Source organism: Bubalus kerabau, chromosome 9 (assembly GCF_029407905.1).
Source record: "Bubalus kerabau isolate K-KA32 ecotype Philippines breed swamp buffalo chromosome 9, PCC_UOA_SB_1v2, whole genome shotgun sequence".
NCBI classification, from domain to species: Eukaryota; Metazoa; Chordata; class Mammalia; order Artiodactyla; family Bovidae; genus Bubalus; species Bubalus kerabau.
The window spans coordinates 75409289-75432445 of record NC_073632.1 but is presented as its reverse complement, the minus strand read 5'-3'; the positions used below and the strand labels follow the sequence as shown (position 1 = coordinate 75432445).

Genomic DNA, 23157 nt, shown 5'->3' with positions numbered 1-23157 from the left:
AAAGCAATTCTCCTCTTTGTAGGCTATCCTCAGTAGGTTTTTTATTTCAGGTTAGCTTTCCCTGTCAGGATATTTCTAGTATGTATAAAAGACAGAGAGAAAACAATTTAAATATTAGCCTCAACTCGATGTACCACTAGGTTCCTTGGTTATGCGTGACTCTGCTTCCCCTATTTACTGAAATAATTAATACTTGGTAAGTCTAGATATATATGATTACAAATACATCAATTTTATAGAAGTGGGCAAAACTGAATATTTCAGATATACTATTTTATGGTGAATGTGGATTATATAGGAAAATGGGGAAGAAAAGTTAAAACAGTGTATGAAGCTATCGTTTTAAAGGACTCTTCAATCTGGGGAAAAAAGAAACAAGAAAAAATCCTACAGTTTCATGATTACAATTAGATAATGGCATTATTATCATTTGGGTTAACCTTTTATCTTAGTTCATTCATATTAATAATATATAGCTTCTCAACATTTTACATTTAGAGAACCCCTTTTATCTCAAAGGAATTCCATGACATACTTCTATTTTCATACACACACACATATGTAATGATATATATCACTCAGATCACTTCACCTAATACTGGAAACATTCATTTCGGGGGAAGACTTTTTTTAAGTTGATTCTCATGCATGAACATTTCAAGACCAAAACAACAACAGAGCCCCATGCTAAATCAACATAGATCCCTTTGGACCCATAAATATGCACGAAATGTGTGCCTTTGTGTGAGCAGAGAAGAAAGGAAGAATATGAGAAAGGAAGGCAGCTTTTATGTGATTACTTTAGGCTTCTAGCCTTTGGGAACCGCCTGTGTCCCTCCAAATGCTCAAAGCAGTTTCTCCTATATTTTTCTTAGTTAAATTAAGAGAGTTTTGAAGTCAAGATTCAACTGTACCTAAATAGATAAGATTCCCTTTTTCCATTGACTTTTACCTAATATAAACAAAGGTATAAACAATAAAATCTACTTGGAAGCAAGGAGAGATGGCAAAACTACAACCATATAAATCAGCCATTTGCTCAAACACTTTTAGTATCCTTATGTTCTGGGGGACATGGTCATTAGGTTTTAAATTTAAATTTCAAGTCTGCTCTAAAAATTCCCTTTACTATTGGAACCCAAGACCTCTGTTCAGTCTTCTAGATATGTCTCAGAGTGAATGGCAGAAAAAAATTCCCAAATCACAATATTTTTCTCTAGTAGTATATAAATGAATGTTAAACTAGTTAGGTAAGGAATAACCTCAGATTACATGAGCGTAAAGCAGTTAAACATAAACGACACTTCCCATACTCTACCTCTAAGATAACCATAAGCTGGAGTGTGTGTTCTGCATCTTCGTTGGCTTCTTCAAGGTCATATGATACGGTAAACATCAACTGTCCTCCAGCTGCTGTGAGCTACAAGAGAGAAGACGCACCATCATTACAGGACAGGAGATGGGCTATTAAACTGTGCTGTGCTTTTTATTTTTAAATTATTTTATTGTTCTAGAGGGCAGGATTTGGAAGAAACAGAAATCATGAGCATGCACATTGAGAATGACAGACATTTCTTCAGGAGTAACCTTTATACGAACCTTACCTATCAATGGCAAACCTGATACACATCATATAAATTCATGTATTCTTCTTCCTGGTGTTGCAGGCTTGCTGAAATAGGTTAATTTCCAGGGAACTAAACACAGCCCCTCCTGTCATTTTTCCTAGTGTGTAGCTTGAGCTTTACAATTCCCAAACAGAGAAGGATCTTTGTTAAAATTGGGAGATTTCTACTCATCACTGAGGGTCACTCACTTTCTCTGGGTCTGAATGCTTTCAGCAAAGACATCACTTCATTTCATAGGCACTTTACCTAGACTATAAGCTATGCTGGAGAATGCTGTTGATCAAAGAAAAAGAAATAAAGCAGCAAATTTTATATCATGAAAAAATTTAATCAAAATGCCCAAAGAAGATACACTTTCCCTTGGGCAATCAAATATGCTTAGTGTGAATGAAGGCTGTTATCCTTTTTCATTAAACAAAATTCTTTCCTTCCAACATGCGTGCTGAATCCCATACAATGTATGCTTGAGGTTTACATTTGCTGACATTGACAGTAACCTTGTACAAAGGATTTAAAAAAAAATAGGAAAGCAAGATCATTTACAGGACAGGAATCAACATTGGAACTTGAAAGACAGATGATGCAAATGCTGCAGTGCTTTTCTAAAAAGTTCCACCCCAGCATTGTAAATAGACACTCATAAAACAAAGCTGATCATTTGTATTCTGCCGTTTCCTCCATAATGACAAGCAGAGACCTAGCTTCGCAGCCCTGGGCTCTCTGCGGCCTCTCATGGCAGACCCTGACCACAAAGCAACTCCTGGTGATGCTCTGGGTGGAGGAGGAGGAATCCAGATTCCTTTCAGAGTTGTTCCATTGGGAATGGAACACAGCTCGCCATGGCTGATTAAACAAAGTTTTTAAATCACAGCTTCTCAATGTCTTCTAAGAGCTCATTACAGGGAGCTTTATATGGAACTAAAATTCAGAAAACTTTTATTCCTCTGCTCCACTGAAAAATAGCCCTGTTACAATGTCTTTTCATATCTAAAATAATAAATATCTGCCTGGACTATAGCACTTGGCATTACTGTGAGTAATGAGGGGTGAATCTATGTAAAAGGTTTTTGGTTCTATTAAGATAAGCTTCCAAAATTACACAAAACATGCTTGTTCAAAAATCAACCAGACATTTTCTTAATGATGGGAGTCCAGAAAGGCAGCAGCAAAGGATGTTTCATATATTTCAAAGAGAACTTAATTATTCAGAATTTCCTAAATTAATAAAAATATTTAATAGGAGGTAGGGACTGAGTTTGGAAAGGACATTGGGACATAGATCTATAATGTTGCAAACTTTTGAGCTTCTAAATGTATTTTGATTATTAAAATTTAGATTATATGCTATTATCCTTCTAGAACAGGTTTCCTTAAAAAAAGAAAAAGATCAAGGTAAATGAATTCTTAATTTCCTTAAATCAATTTAAGAAACTTAGAACTAAAGGTAACTCCCATTTTGTCAAAGAAAAGAGCCAAAATGTAATTTGAACATCCCAGATATTGAGACTCAAGATGAAGAGAAAAATGTCTGATTTGTTACAATACTTTGATTTGTCAAAGTATTTTCCATACCTACTTATAATAAAGTCATATAATATATGAAGTAATATATAATATGAGAGAGTAATGAAGGTGGAAATGGGGGAAAAACAACAAATAACTACATAGAAAAAGAGAGGGGCCTTTTATAGGTATATACAACACAAACAATGGAGGAGAATTCAACCTGTTCACCTGAGGGCTTATAGTAGTAGTAATACTGATGAGAAATTGCTTTCTCATTCACATTTCATAAAACAACTTTTTTCTATACTCTTTCATGCACCTCTGATATTCATGTGTAGGCATCATTAGAACTGTTAAAAAATCAACCAGACATTTTCTTAATGATGGGAGTCCAGAAAGTCAGCAGCAAAGAATGTTTGAATCATCTAAAGGAGATCAGTCCTGGGTGTTCTTTGGAAGGACTGATGCTGAAGCTGAAACGCCAATACTTTGGCCACCTCATGCAAAGAGTTGACTCATTGGAAAAGACTCTGATGCTGGGAGGGATTGGGGGCAGGAGGAGAAGGAGACGACAGAGGATGAGATGGCTGGATGGTATCACCGACTCCATGGACGTGAGTCTGAGTGAACTCTGGGAGTTGGTGATGGACAGGGAGGCCTGGCGTGCTGCGATTCATGGGGTCGCGAAGAGTCGGACATGACTGAGCAACTGAACTGAACTGAACTGAACAGTTTTCATGAGTGAATCCTTTTTGGTTCCATCTAGGTTGTGAAATAACAAGCAATTTTAAATAGATGCATGATACTATTACCAGATGTTTTTTCCCCAAGCTACAAGTGTTCATTTCCATAATATTAAAATCATTGTCTGTTTCATTCACCCTAAGATATATACTGATGATATATCTCTATATAATTACTTAGTTAAGTACTTAAGTAATTTTTTAAAAAGGTTGTTTTAATATCATCCTTTAATTGAGAAACTGCATCTCCTAGGAATAGGGCTTCCTGGATAGCTTAGTGGCAAAGAACCTTCCTGCAATATAGGAGACTTGCATCAATCCCTGGGTCAGGAAGATACCCTGCAGGAGGAAATGGCAACCCACTTCAGCATTCTTGCTGGGAAAATCCCATGGACAGAGAAGCCTGGTGGGCTACAGTCCATGGGGGTGGCAAAGAGTCTGACATATTGAATGACTGAGCACACCTCCTAGGGTTAATTATTCATTCTCTGCTGAAGCTGAAGCTCCAATACTTTGGCCACCTGATGTGAAGAGCCAATTCATTAGAAAAGAAAGATGCTGGGAAAGATTGAAGGCAGGAGGAGAAAAGGACGACAGAGGATGAGATGGTTGGATGGCAGCACTGACTGAATGGACAGAGTTTGGGAGATGATGAAGGGCAAGGAAGGCTGGCGTGCTGCAGTCCATGGGTTGCAAACAGTTGGCCATGACTGAGTGACTGAACAACAACAAAACTCCTTTGCTTCTATTTATCTATCAATTGCATCAAATAATCTCTTTATAAGAAATGAAACCAAGCATTTCTTGGTATTGCTTCCAGCTAATGTGTCTTCCCCAAAGGGTACATACACTGGAGAGAGTCTTTGTAACAAGTCAGTTATTTGTTGTTCAGTCACTCAGTCGTGTCTGACTCTTTGCGACCCAGTGGACTGCAGCACACAAGGCTTCCCTGTCCTTCACCATATCCTGGAGTACTGCTCAAGTTCATGTCCATGGAGTCTGTGATGCCATCCAACCATCTCATCCTCTGTCGTCCCCTCCTCCTCCTGCCTTCAGTCTTTCACAGAATCAGTCTTTTCCAATGAGTCAGCTCTTCACATCAGGTGGCCAAAGTATTGGTGCTTCAGGCTTAGCACCAATTCCTTCAAAGAATATTCAGGCCTGATTTCCTTTAGGATTGACTGGTTTGATCTCCTTGAAGTCCTGGGACTCTCAGGAGTCTTCTCCAACACCACAGTTCAAAAGCATCAATTCTTTGGTGCTCAGCTTTCTTTATGGTCCAACTCTCACATTTCATACATAACTACTAAAAAAACACATAGCTTTGATTAGATGGATCTTTGTTGCAAAGTAATGTCTCTGCTTCTTAATAAGCTGTCTACGCTTGTCATAGTTTTTCTTCCAAGGAGCAAGTGTCTTTTAATTTCATGGCTTCAGTCACCATCTGCAGTGATTTTGGACCCCAATAAAATAAAGCTATAAAAACTTTCTTTCTATGGAATATTTGTTTTCTGGGGAACAAGCTGTGGAAATACTTGGAATATAAGTTGTCCTTTCATAGATAGCTTTAGATGAAGGCTTCTCAGTCGCTTCTCCATCTATATTGTGCTCCATAGTCCAAATGCTATATTGACTTGGCTCCTTCACCTGCTTGCTTCTCCACTCTCCAATAATTCCTTCAATGTCCCAGTCTTCACTATCTCCTTCAAATCAAATGTGCACAGAGCTGCAAGTCATCAATTGACTTTATTGTCTCCACTAGATATTATCTCTGGACATTTGTTAGTTTTGCTATCAAACTCTGAGGTATGGGGTATTACCACCTCATTTTCTGTACTTCTACTCATCCAACCTTACTTATTTGATCTACTTCAGCTTGATTTCCACACTTAGAACTTCACTAACAGTATGTCTTGAAAGGTCACTTATCAGCTCTATCTAGCAACCATGAATGGGCTTTTGTCCAGTTCCATGTGATGTATAATAATTCTTCAGATTCTTGACTCTTTGGTTTTCTACTGCATTAAACTTTTCTCATACTTCTTTCACTGGAGTATGACAGAGGTACCTCATCTCCATTATAAATACATTTTCTTTTATTCTATACTCAGTATATGGATGTTTCTAAGATTCTTACTCTTTTTTGGTTATCCTTTCTTACTGACTTTCCATTCTTCTCTCATGGATTGAACTGTGTTCAGCCCTGGTTTCTCAATCTGTATCTTCTATCCTGTCCCATGTTCCTGGATGAATTTGGTCATGGTGCCATAACAAAGGTCCAGAAACTGGCTAAACAACAGAAACCTTAGATCAAGGTGTCAGCTGGGAGAACCCCCCTCACCTGCCCAATTGCATCTATCACTAGCATTCTGTATTAATAAATCTACTTCTTGCCCATCCAAAAAAAGAAAAGATGTCAGCAAGGCTGGTTGCTTTTTAGGCCCCTCACCTTGGCTTGTAGACGGCCATCTTTTTCCTGTGTTCTTCCATGGTCTTCCTTCTGTGTTTGTTTGTCTCCTAATTTCCTCTGCTTATAAGGAAAAGTCATGGTGTATTAGGGACCACATTAAGTGCCCTGTTTTAGCTTAGTCAGAATAAAATATCCTTTCTTCAAATTCAGTCTCATTTTGAGGTTCTGGGAGTTAGGACTTCAACATGTGAATTTGAGGGGGACAGTTCAGCCTGTAACATTTCTGTACTGAATGACCGTTTAATAACAAACACTCAGAATACCCAAAGTTTATTATCTGGCTCTTCCCAGGAAACAAACAACTATTTTGCCAACTTCCATGAGTCACATGAGTCAAGCCATTGCTTCGTTTCTCTGCTGTAAAGTGGAAACTATAGATACTACATAATATTGCTTTTACTCTATTATTTGAATCAGATTAGTGCCTCCATCCTATTCCTTGAGATGCTTCTTGTATAATTTTCTGTTCCCATTGCTATATCATACTCACTAGGTCCTCATCAAGCATTCGAATTCAATTCTCTGACTTTAGTTTTCTTGTTGGGGAAAGTTTTATCAACAATTACTTCTGCTGTTGCACTTCCTTAATGAAGAACCTGCAGTGGCCCTGAGATCTATAGTGTCATTCAAGTTTCCGTGCAGTTTCAATACTCTGTAGGATCTATCTAGCTCCCTGTTCACTAGCTCTGCGCACAGATGCCCCAGAGCACTGCAGTAAACTCACAAAGGCACAGTGGGACGCTGTAAATGTTTGAAGGAAACAAAGAAACACTATGTATCTATTGGACCCCACACAAACAACTAGCTCTGGGTAGTTCACAATTTTATCAGATAATATTCCATATTCCTCTAGAGGATATTCTCAAAATTTTGAGTTTTTTTTTTTTTACTTGAATTTTCAGTCATGTCATATGTTTGTTAAGGAACTTTTTCAGTGAATGTTGTGATTAAAAACCAAGTGTTAAAAAAAAAAACACCAAGTGTTGTACAAAAATTAACGTGTAACAGAAAATAAGGGCAGCAGGGACTTATCTGATTCTAGGTTTTGAGAATTTGAATATTACTCATCAAGCAAGATCCCATTAGTAAGTAACTGCAGTAATTTATGAAGAAAATAAATTATATTGTTTAGATTTATGTGAATTATTTTTTAATGATTGCTAAGTTGCCAAATTACAAATATTTTTTGTTGTTCAGCCCTAACTACTGTGGCACATTTCAGTTGATCTATCTAGGTTGGTCATGACTTTCCTTCCAAGGAGTAAGTGTCTTTTAATTTAATGGCTGCAATCACCATCTACAGTGATTTTGGAGCCCCAAAAAATAAAGTCTGACAAGGAAAGTCATGACCAACCTAGATAGCATATTCAAAAGCAGAGACATTACTTCGCCAACAAAGGTCCGTCTAGTCAAGGCTATGGTTTTTCCAGTGGTCATGTATGGATGTGAGAGTTGGACTGTGAAGAAAGCTGAGCACCAAAGAATTGATGCTTTTGAACTGTGGTGTTGGAGAAGACTCTTGAGAGTCCCTTGGACTGCAAGGAGATCCAACCAGTCCATTCTAAAGGAGATCAGTCCTGGGTGTTCTTCAGAAGGACTGATGCTAAAACTGAAACTCCAATATTTTGGCCACCTCATGCAAAGAGTTGACTCATTGGAAAAGACCCTGATCCTGGGAGGGATTGGGGGCAGGAGAAGAAGGGGCCAACAGAGGATGAGATGGCTGGATGGCATCACCGACTCAATGGACATGAGTTTGAGTGAACTCCGGGAGTTGGTGATGGACAGGGAGGCCTGGGATGCTGCAATTCATGGGGTCGTAAAGAGTCAGACACAACTGAATGACTGAGCTGAACTGAAAAGGCAATGTGAAAAAAATATGGAGATGCTAAGAGAACTGACTCACTAGAAAAGACCCTGATGTTGGGAAAGATTGAAGGCAAGAGGAGAAGGGGACCACAGAAGATGAGATGGTTGGATGGCATCACCAACTCAATGGACATGAGTTTGAGTAAGCTCTGGGAGTTGGTGATGGACAGGGAGGCCTGGCGTGCTACAGTCCATGGGGTCACAGAGTCAGACACAACTGAGTGACTGAACTGAAGAGAAGCACATGTTGAAAAAGTTTTGGAATTCCCAATCTAGCCTTTTCTTGTATCCATTCTGCTACTTATATTTGCTTAAGGTAATTTTCCTGCTGAAACTCTCATTCTTACAGCTCTCTGACCATTGAAATGATGCTTTTCTTTCATTGCCTGGATGATGCCCCTACTGGACAGAAGACTAGGAAAAAGAAGCTCTTTTAGTGATGTTCTTAAAATCTACTGAGAAGTCAGCAGCAACTACAACTGAGCTAAAGGATTAAAAAAAGAAACCCACAAAAACGGAACCCTGTATAAACCAACTCATCCCATAGCAATGAAGAATTCTAACAATACATCACACAACATTGTTAAGTTATGCTTACTGTGCATAACTTCAGCTTTCCACAGTTTTGGACTTTGTAGACTTAATTATCAGTTTTATATTTGACATTTTCATATTAGTTCATCTTGGGGACAACGTTGATTTCTCTAATTTTATGAAGCACTCCATGTACAGAGAATAGAAGATTTCATTTTCTCTGGCTATTGAAAACCAAGTTGTCATCATCTATTGGCTAGAAATATTTGCTTTCCCACAGGTAGAAATAAGTGCAATTCAAGTCTGCTTTAGGGCAATTGTTATCTTTAATGGATGGATTAGACTATATTTACCAGAGATGAAAACTTTATCCCTTTTCAATACAAAGAGAAAGTGAATTTAATGAAGATATTTCATTCCACAGGAGTCCCCAAAGACCTAGCCTTTTACTTTTCCCCTTAATTATGCTTCTCGGTGGCTTAGAGGGTAAAGAATATGTTTGCAATGCAGGAGACCCCAGTTCAATCCCTCCCTAGGTGGGGAAGATCCCCTGGAGAAGGGAATGGCTACCTACTTCAGTATACTTAGCTGAAAAATTCTGTGGACAGAGGAGTATGGTGGACAACAGTCCATGGGGTCGCTGAGTGTTGGACACGACCGAGCAACTAACATTTTCACTTTTTCACTTATCTATTAAGTAAAATTCTCTTTGGGGAGATTTAGATATCAAGTTGCAAAGGCACTGCAAGACAAAGGAGCAGCACCCATCTCTTCCTGGGATGGTTCAGTGTTAAGCCCTTCACTTTCCTGATCCTCAATTTCACCCCATTAAGAATAGAGCAACACAAGTAGCTGTTTCCCACGAGTACCTGTCTTAATTCTACCTTCAGGGGAAAGAAACAGCTTGATTGCAAGTAACATTATGGTTACTTTGCAATATATAACCTCATGTCACACATAATAATGTAGTGTGCAGGCAGCACATTGCATTAAAGATTTAATGAGGCAGGAAAGTTTTCCCTCATGAGTGGAAAAGGCTGAAGTTAATTCATAGAGCTAAGCTTTATGAAAGTATTTAGTATTAAGTTTTGTGTGTTCTCTTTTTCCCCCAATCCAGGAAATATGAATGAATTGAGGGGTGAAGAATGGATGCTCTATGGAGGACAATCTATCTGCAAGGAAATTTTTCCTCAGAAAAATAAACCTGGAATATTTGGTTCTCTGATATTAGAACATCATCATTCTTACTTCACGAAGTGGGGTGTAAAACCCAATATTTGCTTTTCTTACCACAGCAAATATTTCAGGGGGGATATACTAAAATCAAAGGAGGGAAAGGCTTTGTAATATTGAGCAAGATAAATGAAACATACCTGTCAATTTCAATTTAGTATCACAAAGTGGGCAGGTGATTTATCTTTCTAGATTCCAAGCCCCAGAGTTTTAAACTCGGAAAAGGGACCTCCCGTTTAAGTGTTACTACTTCATTCATTCACAGAGATCTCTTTCAAAACAGAAGTGTCCCACTTCAGGACTTGTTCTGTTCTTGCTTGATACATTTAGAACATTGCAATAAGAGCATATTCTCTCCTTTCAAAGTACAATAATTATTAGAATAGAACAGATGCAAGAGGATGCTGAATTAGAAAACAGACAGAATTTACATGGGAGATCATAAAGTTATATCATCTTTAAAGCATAGAAAGTGGACTTGGAGTGGTGGGTGTCAGATGGAGATAATGCATTCTAGAAATATTGCTTTGGAAGGGAAGAACCTTCTTTATGTATTCCAAGAGACACACAGGAAAAAAAAAATTCTTGAGGAATTTTACTTTCTACCTGCCTTATTTCTCCCTTTCTTTTTTTCTTTTTTCCCATCTCTGCTTGCTTTTCCTGCCCTCTTTTCTCATTTTATAATCTCTCCCTACCCATCTCCCTCTCATCTTTCTTCTGATTTTTTTTTTTCCTTTTAGACTTGGTCACTTTCAACCTGATAAGATAATTTTGCATTCCTTTGTACTTGGTATCATCTAAAGTTCATACATGAAGTAAGACAGAGAATGATTAACATCATGTGATATTGCTTATATGTGGAATCTAAGAAAAAATGGTACAAATGACCTATTTACAAAACAGAAATAGGGTGACAGATGTAGAAAACAAACTTGTGGTTATCTGGGAGTAAGGGGGTATAAATTGTGAGATTGGAATTGACATATACATGCTACTACATATAAAACAGATAACAAGAACCTGCTATATAGCACAGAGAGCTCTATTCAATACTCTGTAATGACCTATATGGGAACAGAATCTAAAAAAGAGTAGATATATGTATATGTATAATGGATTCACTTTGCTGTACAGCAGAAACTAGCACAGCATTATAAACCAACTACATGCCAATAAAAATTAATTCAAAAATAAAATAAATTAAAAAATAAAGTTCATATGTATCCAAAGCAGTGACAAAAATCATGAATGTGACAGGGCCAAGGACAGAGTTCTGTGGCAGCCACAAGAGACACTCCCTCGGTGTGCGTGCATGCTTACTCGCTCAGTCATGTCCAACTCTTTATGACCACATGGACTGCAGCCTGCTAGACTCCTCTGCCCATAGGATTCACAGGCAAGAATACAGGAGTGGGTAGCCTATCCCTTCTCCAGGGGGTCTTCCTGACTCAGGGATCGAACCCAGGTCTCCCACATTGCAGGTAGATTCTTTACCATCTGAGCCACCAAGGAAGCCCGTCCCTCAGTGTAACACTCACTAATTGACCAATCGGTGTCCCTGCGGCACAGACCTTCAACTCTGTATGGAACTACCTAAACTCATGTATTCTTCCTAACTTTCACCATGCTTTCCAAATTCTCACAACCTACCTCCTAGCCAATATTCATATACAATGTTTCCCTTTAACACTGCCGAGAGATAATCTTTACAGTGTTCTCATTGGCAGAGGAAAGACAAAGTAATTGTGAAAGATACATCCTGAGGAATTAAGAAGTCAATATGAGATTCCCATATGAACTTTTGTTTAATTATTTATTCACTTGAATAATGCCTACCTATCTTCAGCATAAGCTTTCTGTCTCCTGTATAACAAAACAAGGCCCAATTATATTTTCCTTATATTCAGTTATGATTCAAAGCAAAAGGAATTATAAGAGTTTGATCAGGTAAGAATATTTCTGGTTGCAACTGAAAAGCAGACACTTAGTGGTTTTCCTAGAACAAGAACACCAAAAGTTGAAGGATCAAAAAAAATTTATTTTTGGCTGCACTGTGTGGCATGCAGGATCTTAGTTCTCTGACCAGGGAGAGAATCGGTGCTGCCTGTAGTGGAAACGCAGAGTTTTAACTACTGCATCACCAGGGAAGTCCCCCAGGTCAAATTTCTAAATACTACAATTAAATGGGTTAAATTTTTTCTACTTAATATATTTTGACAAACACCTAGATCCATTGAGTACACTTAAAAATATAAACATCTCATGAATAAATTCACTAAACATTACATAGAAGATGAAGAGCTTAGAAGTACAACTTCCCAAACATAAATCAGCATTTAGTGTTTTCTCTAAGTTCTCTAACTTAAGAGAACTACTTGCTACCTTGTGACATGCAGTGATCAAGTACTGAGTTGAAATGGTACAGTCTCAACAGATGTGAGTGTATGGTAGCAGCCAATTCTCCAAACTATTTTTTGTTATCAGGCCCAGACTCAAAAATAGGATGTTTGCAACAGCTGTTTGTCTTCTGTTTACTTATTATGTTTGGATGGAAGCTTCTATTAGTACTCCTGCAGTGGGTTGGATTAATTTATGAGTAAATATTCAGTACAAAAAATACATGTAATACATAATTAAACATTGATCTAATCAAATAAACCATAAATTATGGTTTTATATAAACATAAGTTTCTTATTGACTAGAGCTTAATTTTTTCCTTTAAAGTTCTCTGCCAAGGAAATAGAAAACTGTTTCCTCACGATATGCAACATTGATGTGATTAAAATAACAGAACCCATTTTAATCCAAGTTCCATTAAGTTAAAGAGAAACATACTTACTCTTTTCACATAAAAGACAAATGAATGAAAATAAAACATACAATCATGGAAAATTTATGAAAACACTGTAAAAAGGAGTTATCAACATTGCTATTTCCTATGTGAATGAGAATTTTAGTTAATCTTTCTCTTACTGCTTAAGTATTTTGCCTTATATTCATTACTTTGGATAGTATATGACTAATGTATAATCTTTTCCCTTCTAATTGCAAAAATAGCAACAATTGTAATAAACAGAGCCTTCCTTTTGCTCACAGACAATTCTAACATTTTGTATAGTTAGCAACACTATTGTTGTAAGTGCTGTGTGTTTAAATAAGTTCAATTAATTTTAGGTTATATTATTTAAAAAGAGGTTATTTTGAGATAGTCGTCAATTTACTTCCCCAAAAGCAGAAGCCAGAACACATCTTGGAATACTACTTTGATCTGAGGCTAAATAGATCTACCACTATCTCCTTTTCTTTCTTCTTTCATTCACAATCTCTGCAGGTGATTCTTTATTACCAGCAGAAGCTGATTATAAATTTTAGAAGAAAAGATTCCCAAATGTGCAGTGGAAACTAAGTCACACCCCAGAGAAGAATCAACAGGCTAATAAAAAACTTTTAAGTATCTTCTTCCAGAAAGACCAGATAAAGGGCTGTGTTAGTTATCTGACATGTCTATTAATACAGGAGTCAGTTCTGAATCACACAAAAGATCAAACCCATTCTTGGAGATTTTCCATATCTTATTTTGGATTCTGGTTCTGCCTTTAAATTGCTCTATGGCCTTTGGGAAAGTTATTTATGCCTTCAGAGTCTCAGTTAATTTTCACTTAAATGAGCTGAATTACACCTACCTCAGAATTTTGTTCTGAGGATGAATGAGAAAATTCACATTAAATTCCTCATCTGGTACTTAGCACATAATATATATTAATAAATGCTAAATGTTATACGGTTTTAATATATTTTCAAAATTAAATATATATGCACTTCACACTAAAAAACCTAATAATATTTATTTCATGATTTTACATGCACTTTAAAATTTGAGGATTTTCCTAATAATATTTATTTCACTATTTTACATGCACTTTAAAATCTGAGGATTTTTGGAAGAGTCACAGTGATAGCAGGATTCAGGTCTTATTCACATTCTAATGTTTCCCTCTGGTATTCTGCATAAGTATCTCACAGACAGTAGATGGTACATAAATATCTGTGAATTTTAATCAAATTCTATGCCATATATCATTTAAATGTTTTATAGATGGAGAAGTTATAAAAAAAAACTTGGAAAATTTGTACTACTCCATGAGATAACTTTCAGTTGTTATTAAAGTAGGTCTTTAGTGGTCTATTATCTTAATCAGTCCTAAAAAACAAACCAAACTAGATATGCCTATTTGAGCTTTTTAATGATTTGAGCTTACCACAGGAATTTACTGTACTGCTGACTGGCAAATAATACATGCATTTGTTTTAAAATAAGAAACCTTTAGCGTTGGGAACTTTGATCTGCAGTTGAAGGGAAAAATCAATATTTAAGTCATTTAGACATTTACAAACATGAAGCAACTATATGCCATTACTTCTCATTAGCTTCTATATGCTAGGATAATAGTGCAATTTCCAGTGCCCACAAATACATATTTTATAAGCCACAAACACATTTTCAATATGCTCTGATATATTGGCAAACAATGTACTCTCTGTATTAAGAAGATACCTAGCATACAGATTAAAGGAAGCAATGATCCAGCTGTGATCAGAGCCAGTCAGAGCACATTCTTGACATCACCGTTTAAGAGAGTAGTTGACAAATTAGAGTTCATTCAAAGAGGAATGACTGGGATGTTGATGGCTCTAAAAGCTGAGCAAAAGGTTTAGAAAGGTAATGGGAATGTTTGACCTTGTAAGAAAATACTAGGGAAAACATGATTGTTTTCACAAATGGTTGAAGGTCTAGTGTGTACAATAGGTAGAAAACTTGCTGTTTGTAGCATGGAACTTGAGCCTACATAAGGAAGTGAGGGGAAGGAGTACTGCTTGGTTATGTGTACAGATCAACTTATAATATCTAGAAACTTATAATATCTATATAAGATATTATATAGCTATAATATAATATAATAACTTATAATATCTAGAAAATGAAATGAACTACCTTAGTGAAATGGGATGATCTACCTTACAGGGTATTCATAGCCCTGAAATGTGAATAGAGGTCCATCCATTGGGAAAGATGGAGGAGAAATGCCTCCACTTCTGAAAGGTTAGCTTAGATCTGAAATCACTAGGCAACTTGCAATTCTACCATGCATACCATCATTCACACGCTACTTGTCTTTGTGTATTGGCTTTTCCTGTTGCTGCTTATGAGCCAGTTTTCTCTTAGGTCTGAAAATACTATTCAGTCTGACTAGCTAAACAAATTACCATCACTTTTTATAAGCAGAGCTCTTCAAACCTGCCTGCCTCACAGATCACTGATTAGCCTAGACGTTGGCTGCCCCTGAGATGCTAACTACTCATTGATAATAATAGATCAACGGTGCATCACCAATTGGGGTTGTGGCAATGCAATATAAATAAGAGGGAAGCTGGGACTAATTCATGTGGGTTTTCTTAATAAGAACACTATTCTTTTAAAAAGAAGTTACATTCTCAAATCTAGAACTTTTGGGAAAACTTGAGTTTTAAGAAGAGAAAGAGGAAAGAAAAGTAGAGAGGGACTCATTGAATATATAGAAGCCAGCAAAGAGCTTGGTGTTTTTCAGCTACTTTATTATTAATAATAGTTGGGTTGATTAAATACCAGGGTAAGTAAGCCTTTGCAATTTCTATGTAGAACACCAGAATACTACTAGCTTTATGTGCATCTGCTTTGTGCACTGTGACTTTAGAGATACAGAATTAATAGGAGAGCAGCATATTTTGTTAAGGGAAAACTGCTTGAATACATAGTATCGGAGAGACAGAAAGGAATAGCGGGGGGAAAAGATCTGGAGCTAGACTTCTGAGGGAGAACTAGCCCTTCCACTTATTAACTGAGTATGGTGGTGGTGGTGGTTTGGTCGCTAAATCATATCCGACTCTTGTGACCCCATGGACTATAGTCCACCAGGCTCCTCTGTCAATTGGATTCTCCAGGCAAGATACTGGAGTGGGTTGCCATTTCCTTCTCCAGTTAACTGAGTATGACTAGAGTTAACTACTTAATCTCTCTGTCTCAAATCTTCATCTGAAACATGGACATGATAAAATAGTAAATGCCTCACAGAGTTGTGTAAGAATTCCACTGAATAGTCCAGGACAGTACATGACATTTCTCAAGTGTTGAATAAAGATTAGCTGATATTCTTGTTCTTGTTGCTATTATGTAAACAATACCCAAAAGTTTGTAACCATCCAGAGCAACACATGAACACCACCAGACAGCCAACACCGAAATCAGATTGATTATATTCTTTGCAGCCAAAGATGGAGAAGCTCTATACAGTCATCAAAAACAAGACCAAGAGCTGACTGTGGCTCAGATCATGAACTCCTTATTGCCAAATTCAGACTTAAATTGAAGAAAGTAGGGAAAACCACTAGACCATTCAGGTATGACCTAAATCAAATCCCTTGCAATTTTACAGTGGAATTGAGAAATAGATTTAAGGGACTAGATCTGATAGAGTGCCTGATGAACTATGGATGGAGGTTCGAGACATTGTACAAGAGGCAGTGATCAAGACACTCTCCAAGAAAAAGAAATTCAAAAAAGCAAAATGGCTGTCTGAGGAGGCCTTATAAATAGCTGTGGAAAGAAGAGACGCGAAAAGCACAAAAGGGAAAATGAAAGATTTACCCATTTGAATGCACAGTTCCAAAGAATAGCAAGGAGAGATAAGAAAGCCTTCTTCAGTGATCAGTGAAAAGAAATAGAGGAAAATAATAGAATGGGAAAGATTAGAGATCTCTTCAATAAAATTAGAGATACCAAGGGAATATTTCTTGCAAAGATGGGATCAATAAAGGACAGAGATGGTATGGATCTAACAGAAGCAGAAGATATTAAGAAGAGGTGGCAAGAATACACAGAAGAACTGTACAAAAAAGGACTTCACATCCCAGATAATCACAATGGTGTGATCACTCACCTAGAGTCAGACATCCTGGAATTAAAGTGAAGTGGGCCTTAGGAAACATCACTACGAACAAAACTAGTGGAGGTGAGGGAATTCCAGTTGAGCTATTTCAAATCCTAAAAGATCATGCTGTGAAAGTGCTGCACTCAATATACCAGCAAATTTGGAAAACTCAGCAGTGGCCACACACTGGAAAAGCTCAGTTTTCATTCCAATCCCAAAGAAAGGCAATGCCAAAGAATGCTCAAACTACCATAGTTGCACTCATCTCATATGCTAGTAAAGTAATGCTCAAAATTCTCCAAGCCAGGCTTCAACAGTACGTGAACCATGACTTCCAGATGTTCAAGCTGGTTTTAAAAAAAGCAGAGGAACCAGAGATCAAATTGCCAACATCCTCTGGATCATCAAAAAAGCAAGAGAATTCCAGAAAAATATCTATTTCTGCTTTACGGACTACACCAAAGCCTTTGACTGTGTGGATCACAATAAACTATGGAAACTTCTGAAAGAGATGGGAATAACAGACCACCTGACCTGCCTCTTGAGAAACCTGTATGCAGGTCAGGAAGCAACAGTTAGAACTAGACATGGAACAACAGACTGGTTCCAAAGAGGAAAAGGAATATGTCAAGGCTGTATATTGTCACCATGCTTATTTAACTTATATGCAGAGTACATCATGAGAAATGCTGGGCTGGAAGAAGCACAAGCTGGACTCAAGATTGCCGGGAGAAATATCAGTAACCTCATATACACAGATGACACCACCCTTATGCAGAAAGTGAAGAACGAAGGAGCCTCTTGATGAAAGTGAAAGAGGAGAGTGAAGAAGGTGGCTTAAAGCTCAACATTCAGAAAACTAACATCATGGCATCCGGTCCCTTCACTTCATTGCAAATAGATGGGGAAACAGTGGAAACAGTGGCTGACTTTAGTTTTTTGGGCTCCAAAATCACTGCAGATGAGACTGCAGTTATGAAATTAAAAGACACTTACTCCTTGGAAGGCTTGCCTGGAAAATCCCATGGATGGAGGAGCTTGGTAGGCTGCAGTCCATGGGGTCACAAAGAGTCGGACACAACTGAGTGACTTCACTTTCACTTTTCACTTTCATGAATTGGAGGAGGAAACGGCAACCCACTCCAGTGTTCTTGTCTGGAGAATCCCAGGGACAGGGGAGCCTGGTGGGCTGCCGTCTATGGGGTTGCACAGAGTCGGATACGACTGAAGCAATTTAGCAGCAGCAGACAGCATATTAAAAAGCAGAGACATTACTTTGCCAACAAAGGTCCATCTAGTCAAGGCTATGGTTTTTCCAGTAGTCATGTATGGATGTGAAAGCTGGACTCTAAAGAAAGCTGAGTGCTGAAGAATTGATGCTTTTGAACTGTGGTGTTGGAGAAGACTCTTGAGAGTCCCTTGGACTGCAAGGAGATCCAACCAGTCCATCCTAAAGGCGATCATTCCTGGGTGTTCATTGGAAGGACTGATGTTGAAGCTGAAACTCCAATACTTTGGCCACCTGATGTGAAGAAAGGACTCATTTTAAGAGACCCTGATGCTGGGAAAGATTGAAGGCAGGAGGAGAAGGGGACAACAGAGAATGAGATGGTTGGATGGCTTCACCGACTCAATGGAGATGAATCTGAGTAGGTTCCAGGAGTTGGTGATGGACAGAGAGGCCTGGCATGCTGTGGTCCACGGGTTGCAAAGTCAGACACAACTGAGCAACTGAACTGAACTGAGAACAACATTCTCTGACTACCACATCACTGTAAGAAATCAGTATGATCTGGATATTTTTAAGTTTGAAAACAAACATTTGCCACATTTTTAAGCAAGATCCCATGTTGCCATTTAGACGCTAAGTCATGTACTACTCTTTTGTGACCCCACGGACTATAGCTTGCTAGGTTCCTCTGTCCATGAGATTTCCCAGGCAACAATACAGGAGTGGACTGCCATTTCCTTCACCAGAGGATCTTCCCAACCCAGGGACTAAACCCACGTCTCCTGTATTGGCTGGCAAATTCTTTACCACTCAGCTGCCTCAGAAGCCCTGTGCAAGACATACAGAACATAAAATTATGGTAGGTCTCAAAAATTAAGGGACTCAATTACTAAGCCTTATATAATCAAGCAAATATTTATATGAAACTTTAGAATTTCAATAACACTCTGGCACCATTCTGTGTACTCTTGAAAAATCTTGTATTATTGTTGTCATTATTTATCTCATTTTAAAAATAACTTTTTAATTGGAGGAAAGTTGCTTTACAATTTGCATTGGTTTCTGCTGTACAACAATACAACCATAATTATACGTATATAACCTTCTGCTTGAACCTCCCTCCTCCCGCTCCCCTTCCTTCACATCATCACAGAGCACAGGCTGGGCTCCCTGTGTTATATAGCAACTACTCACCAGCTATTTATTTTACACATGGTAGTGTTCATTTCTCCATTCATCCTAGTCTCTCAACCCACTCCGCCCCAACAGAGTGAAGTCAGAAAGAGAAAAAACAAATACTGTACATTGTTGTTATTACATGATATACAGCGGGAAATTAAGGCTCCAAGAGGTTAACCTATTCAAAGTCATACTTTAGTGATACTAAGATGCAGCCTTGATTTACGCTTACCTTTTTCAATTTGAGACTCTACCTCTCCCCCCCCCCCCGCCCCCCCCCTCTCTCACACACACACACACGCACTCAGTGTGCATGGTATATATAATACAAAGATCTTTTGCTCCAGAATAAGACTGACCCACTCTCCAATCTTAGTCCATACATTTACTGTGTGACTTTGGACAGATTAATTCTGTAGGATACATAGTGTTATGTCTCAAAGAGAATGAAACTACCTACCTTGAAGGGTTTTTATAAAGAATTCATGCAAAAACTATGTAAATCCTATTCTTAGTATTCTGTATCGGGCATATTGAATTTATTCAAACAGAGTCTCATTTTCTCTAATAATTATTCTGGAAGTTAAGCAAGTTTAAAATAAGTTTGTTAGTGTTAGTTGCTCAGTCATGCCCAACTCTTTGCGACCCCATGGACTGCAGCCCGCCAGGATCCTGTGTCCATTGGAGTCTAAATGCTTGTGTAGGAGAGAAAAGATTACTTTTCTTAAAGATGAACATGTATTGTTTTCATTAATAATGAGAAGAAAATAAAGCAAAACTTTTTCTAAAATAGCATTTTTCACTGATTGAATATCCAAATGTTTAATAACATATTCTATTAGTGAAGAGCTTAGGGAAACAAGCACTTTATGCGTTGGTGGTGTATGTCTACAATCTATGGGATCAATTTGTTACAGCAAAAGTACAAATGCATATACAACTTGATATGCAATTTTACCTCTGGAAATTAATCCAACAGTTATACTTGCACATGTAAGATATAGCTAAGCATATGATTATTCATTGTAACAATGTTTGTACTAGAAAAAATATCGAAAATGGACTCATGTCCATCAATAGTGATCATTAATAGGCATAGTAATAATGATAATAATGGAGATGGCAAATACTCTGCAATGTGGATTTACATATATTAACTAATTTAATTCTCAAAATAACATTCATACTGCCATATGAGATAGGCATATTGTGATCATTGGTACATTTATTTTAAAGATGAGAAAAACTGAAGCAGTGAGTGATTACATAAATTCCTCAAGATTATAAAGTTGGTAGGTGGTAAAACCAGGATTTGAATCTCACGATCTGGCACTAGAGTGAAAATTTAACCTCTTATGATTGCTGAACAAATTTGCATGCATCTGTTAAAAAAAATAAAACTAACTAAAAATTATATATATATAAGTATGTACCTATATATTTATATACATGGAGGAGAAAAATCTTTATTCATTAATATAGAATTATCTTTATTATGTTAAATAAAACTATAATGTGCTTTTATAATAGGTATGTCATACTACCACTTGTATAAAATGAGAAAAACTATGTATCTATGCATTTATAACATATATACATAAAAAGAAATGTAGAAATAGGGAAGATAAGTGTTACCCCAAAATACACGGTAGTTACTATTTTGACACTATTTATTCTTAATTTATTGGATGACATAACTAACAGTATTATCATCACTAGCTGGAGTACCTGATAGAGGTCAAATATTCATGATTTAAGTACCTGCAAGATGGCTGTGGTAACCCAGTAGGAAGTGTGTTTTATTAAGACTGCTTTGAAAATGTATTTTGAGGGGTTTCTGGAAGTGTAACACTGAAAAAATACAAAGGAAAGAAGTCAGGAGTCTTGAGTGTTAGCTAGCCCTGCTCAAACCAGATGTACAATTAAAAACATTTGTTTCTGAGGAACAAAACCACATTCTGAATATGGAAGCAAGAAGAGCTGACATAATGTGTCAGCTCATGAGTATTTCACAGAGGTATGACTTCACAAATATTTATCTGAAAGAGCTTTAGAATCATTTTCCTGTGCAAATGTTAATGGTTTTCCTATTTTACTGTATTATTTTGAGATTTCTATGAAGTAATAGTTATTAGTATATTTTGGAGACCTCATATATGTAACACTTTTATTATTTGATACTTTCAGTTCTAAAATTCTGACTTAAAATGACCAGGGAAATCTGATATATCAGACTTCTTGCTTCAGTAGTGAAAGCCTCTAATCTGCAGAAATGATTGCATTCAAGTAAATATAATCACACAATATTTTAGATCTGCCGTGCCCTCATTTCTTTTTGTTTTTAATAGATAAATCATTAAACTACCCCCACCTGAATCCACAAATTTCATCACACATATATGGAAAGTATGTCAAACTATGGACTTCTTAACTCAAAACAAAACCAAAAAAACTCCAGAAGACAAGGAAACACAATAGCCAAAATTTCAAAATAAAGCTTAGTATTCCTTGTAAGCTATAGAAGAAAGTTTGTGATTTTTCTACAAGTTCCCCAATTCCCATAAACTGTAGGTACCCTTTTATAACAAAGGGAGTACAAACAGTGTTCCTTACTATTTTCTAAGAAAACAGAGTTCCTGCCATACAAAGGCAGACAGACCCTCAGGATACTCCAAAATTTCTGCTCAGAGTTCAAAGAGGGGCATAAAAGCAGTCCCATCAATCACAACATGAAACACACACTTTCTCACACTCTCACAGGGGTGCAAATATTTATGCAGCTTTGGACACTCATTTTCCTCACACAAATTCACATCAGCACAGCAACTGTATACTTTTTTGGGTGAGGGGCAACATTTATGCAGTCTTTGAACTTTAGCACACTGCATCGAATTTTGTAATACTTACTTTATATATATATATATATATATATATATATATATATATACACACACACTGTTTCTAAAGGTTTCAACATCTCTGTTCTTTCTTCTCAATCATAACTGAACATCCCTCCCACACAGACCAGCTGTTTCTCTACTCTGAAGAAGGCAAGTGATTTAACATCATAAATACCAAACTGCATCTCAAGGTCAGAGTCAAAAGCTTTTATGTCTCATTAATTTTTAGGCTCCTCATCAGTTTTTCTCAGTGAACCACCATTTATATCATGGTATGCAGAAAAGCATGGGACTTGTATTATCAGTTAAAACAGAAGGCTATCTCCAGCTACTAATGACTAATATAAAACATTTCCAATTAAACATATAGTACCCCATATACTTTGTAAATGGCAACAGCAAAACTTCATAAGCTTTCTGGTCCATTTAACAGCAACTTCTATTTCCCCTGAGGGAGAAGAAGAAAAACACCTCTTTGAATTAATCTATCCCTGAACTGCTGAGACATAAAAATGCAGACCTTTCTCTCCTAAATCAGATCATTTAGGCCACTCATGTAATTCTTGAAAGGGACAGGTTAAATTTTAAAATATTATATGTTTCTTAGAAATTTACTAAAAGTAGGTAAAAAGAAAAGCTATATGCATCACTGTCTGATTTTCAGCGCTCACTTATCCAATTATGAGTAAGCAGAAGTTTGATAACACAAAGAAACTCCCATCACTTAAGTCTGCAGCAGTATTTCTGAAAGGAATCACATATGAAGAAGTTGATGGAAAATCTTACTGACCTCATTTATTCCTCACCAACAAAAAGACTTGATATATCTTTTAGCCCTCAAACACTTATTTTATCATAAAAATGGGCCAGAGAAGATATGTGATCTGCCCAAGGTGAA

General features: G+C 37.1%; 1 protein-coding gene across 6 annotated transcripts in view; it reads right to left on the bottom strand.

Moving 5' to 3' along the window:
- LAMA2 (laminin subunit alpha 2) overlaps nt 1–23157 on the bottom strand; it is a 710513-nt gene that overhangs the window by 310721 nt on the left and 376635 nt on the right. For all 6 annotated transcript variants that reach the window (XM_055535601.1, XM_055535597.1, XM_055535598.1 and 3 more), the window contains one exon: nt 1319–1420. In XM_055535601.1, the coding sequence (XP_055391576.1) occupies nt 1319–1420 (102 nt within the window). The remainder of the gene's footprint in view (nt 1–1318; nt 1421–23157) is intronic.